The following is a 1,591-nucleotide window of genomic DNA, read 5'->3' as shown; positions in this document are numbered from 1 at the left end:
TATAATAATCTTAAGATTTTTTAATTATATTGAGTAAAGTGACAATTTTATGCTCATGGATTTTGATTTCGGACTAATTATCTCTTGAAAGAAAAAAAGTACTAATTAGGTCTTTCACAATAGCAAGCGGTGGATATGTATGTCCTTCTGTCAATAGATAGTGCAGAACGAAACGAAGTTGTCTATATATTTCGTTGTCTACAATGGTGTGTGTCCCATTGCTACCATATAAGCATGGAAACGATATAGTTTTGGACCGTGACAGCATGGAAACGATATAGTTTTGGACCGTGAAACAGCATGGAAACGATATAGTTTTGGGCCGTGAAACATTCATTATCTTTTAAGTTTCTATATAATCTTTATTAACCGCTCTCTATTGATCATAAATTTTATCAAAACAGGTGAAGTTTCACTCCGAAATTTGTTATTTATGTGACGATCTTTTATAAATAGACACATTAGGGTAGTTAACGATACATATAAGTACTATCATTAAATTTTATGTGATGAATTGATAGAAGGACATAACGTGTGTATCGTTTTCTACCGTAGAAGACCAAATTAATATTTTTGTTCTTCAGGTACTAATTAGTCCAAAGCCAAAATTTTCAAGGATTTAATTGTAATTTTACTTGTTTGTTTTTTTAATCTTTTTAAACTTTTTTCTTCTTTTGGTGCCAAGTACTAATACTTTAATCTCTATATCAGCAACGCAGGAAAAGTAACAACTAAGACACACTCTCAGGGGATTAGATTTCTTGCTGAGGTCACAGGTGATTTGATTATCTTGAAGCTTTAATGCCAATAATTTATGTACTTATTCTATTGTGTTCTTTAGCAGCTTTTTATTTTCTTATTTGCAGCTCTTTATTTTCTTATTTGCAGCAAAGTCAGGCCCAAAATTGATGAACAAAGGTCCAAAGGCTCCAAATGAACAAAGCAATGGCACGGACAAGAGGTGCGTGGCGAATAACGTTGCTCTCGCACTTGTTGCATCTTATGCATGTACATATTTTTCCCTGTTAAAGACATTAACACGGTTTTTATTGATTGCTTTCAGGAAATCATCTGGTGTGAATGTGATGGGATCTTCTCCAGTCATAAGAAACCAACATTTGAATGCTAAAAGAACAAGAACTGACGAACAAATTGTCGTTGATAAAACAGTGAAGAGTACTGGAAAGATTATTGAATTGGATTTTGTTAGTTCTGATGAGGATATATGAAACTCAACCGTTGCTACAGTTGGTTTTTCTGCTGACTGCATAAATGTGAATGAAGGCTTCCTAGCGGCTGACGTCATTGGCGTTTAGAAGGTTTCTGTCTTAAGTTATGTACGCTAAATTCTCTCACAAGAAATTCAAGTTTGTTTCACTCGGCGACATCAGTCACATAGGAAGAATGATTAGATCATTCACACTTATATTAGGGCCATGGGGCAAACAATCCAATGCAGCATCTTAACATATTTAGTTCGGAAATTTATTAGGTTCAATTTTGAACTTGATAATGCCGTAGAGTTTTTACCTTCGGGTTCGGGATGTGGATTTCCTCGAAAAGTTAACGCTTCCAAATTCAACACATTTAG

At 34.3% G+C, this 1,591-nt stretch overlaps 1 protein-coding gene across 2 annotated transcripts in view; it reads left to right on the top strand.

Annotated features, from left to right (window-relative positions):
• The window catches only part of LOC107609922 (protein MCM10 homolog), a 4,063-nt gene extending 2,561 nt beyond the window's left edge, over positions 1-1,502 (top strand). The window contains exons 8-10 of one of the 2 annotated variants that reach the window (XM_016311978.2): positions 707-776; positions 889-961; positions 1,064-1,502. In XM_016311978.2, the coding sequence (XP_016167464.1) occupies positions 707-776; positions 889-961; positions 1,064-1,229 (309 nt within the window). In that variant the 3' untranslated portion in view covers positions 1,230-1,502. Of the gene's footprint in view, positions 1-706; positions 777-866; positions 962-1,063 lie in introns of both variants that reach the window. The other variant, XM_021107628.1, reaches the window with a different exon arrangement.

The sequence above is a fragment of the Arachis ipaensis genome, chromosome B07 (assembly GCF_000816755.2).
Source record: "Arachis ipaensis cultivar K30076 chromosome B07, Araip1.1, whole genome shotgun sequence".
NCBI lineage: Eukaryota > Viridiplantae > Streptophyta > Magnoliopsida > Fabales > Fabaceae > Arachis > Arachis ipaensis.
The sequence above is the reverse complement of the archived record's forward strand: the minus strand, read 5'-3'. Positions and strand labels throughout refer to the sequence as shown.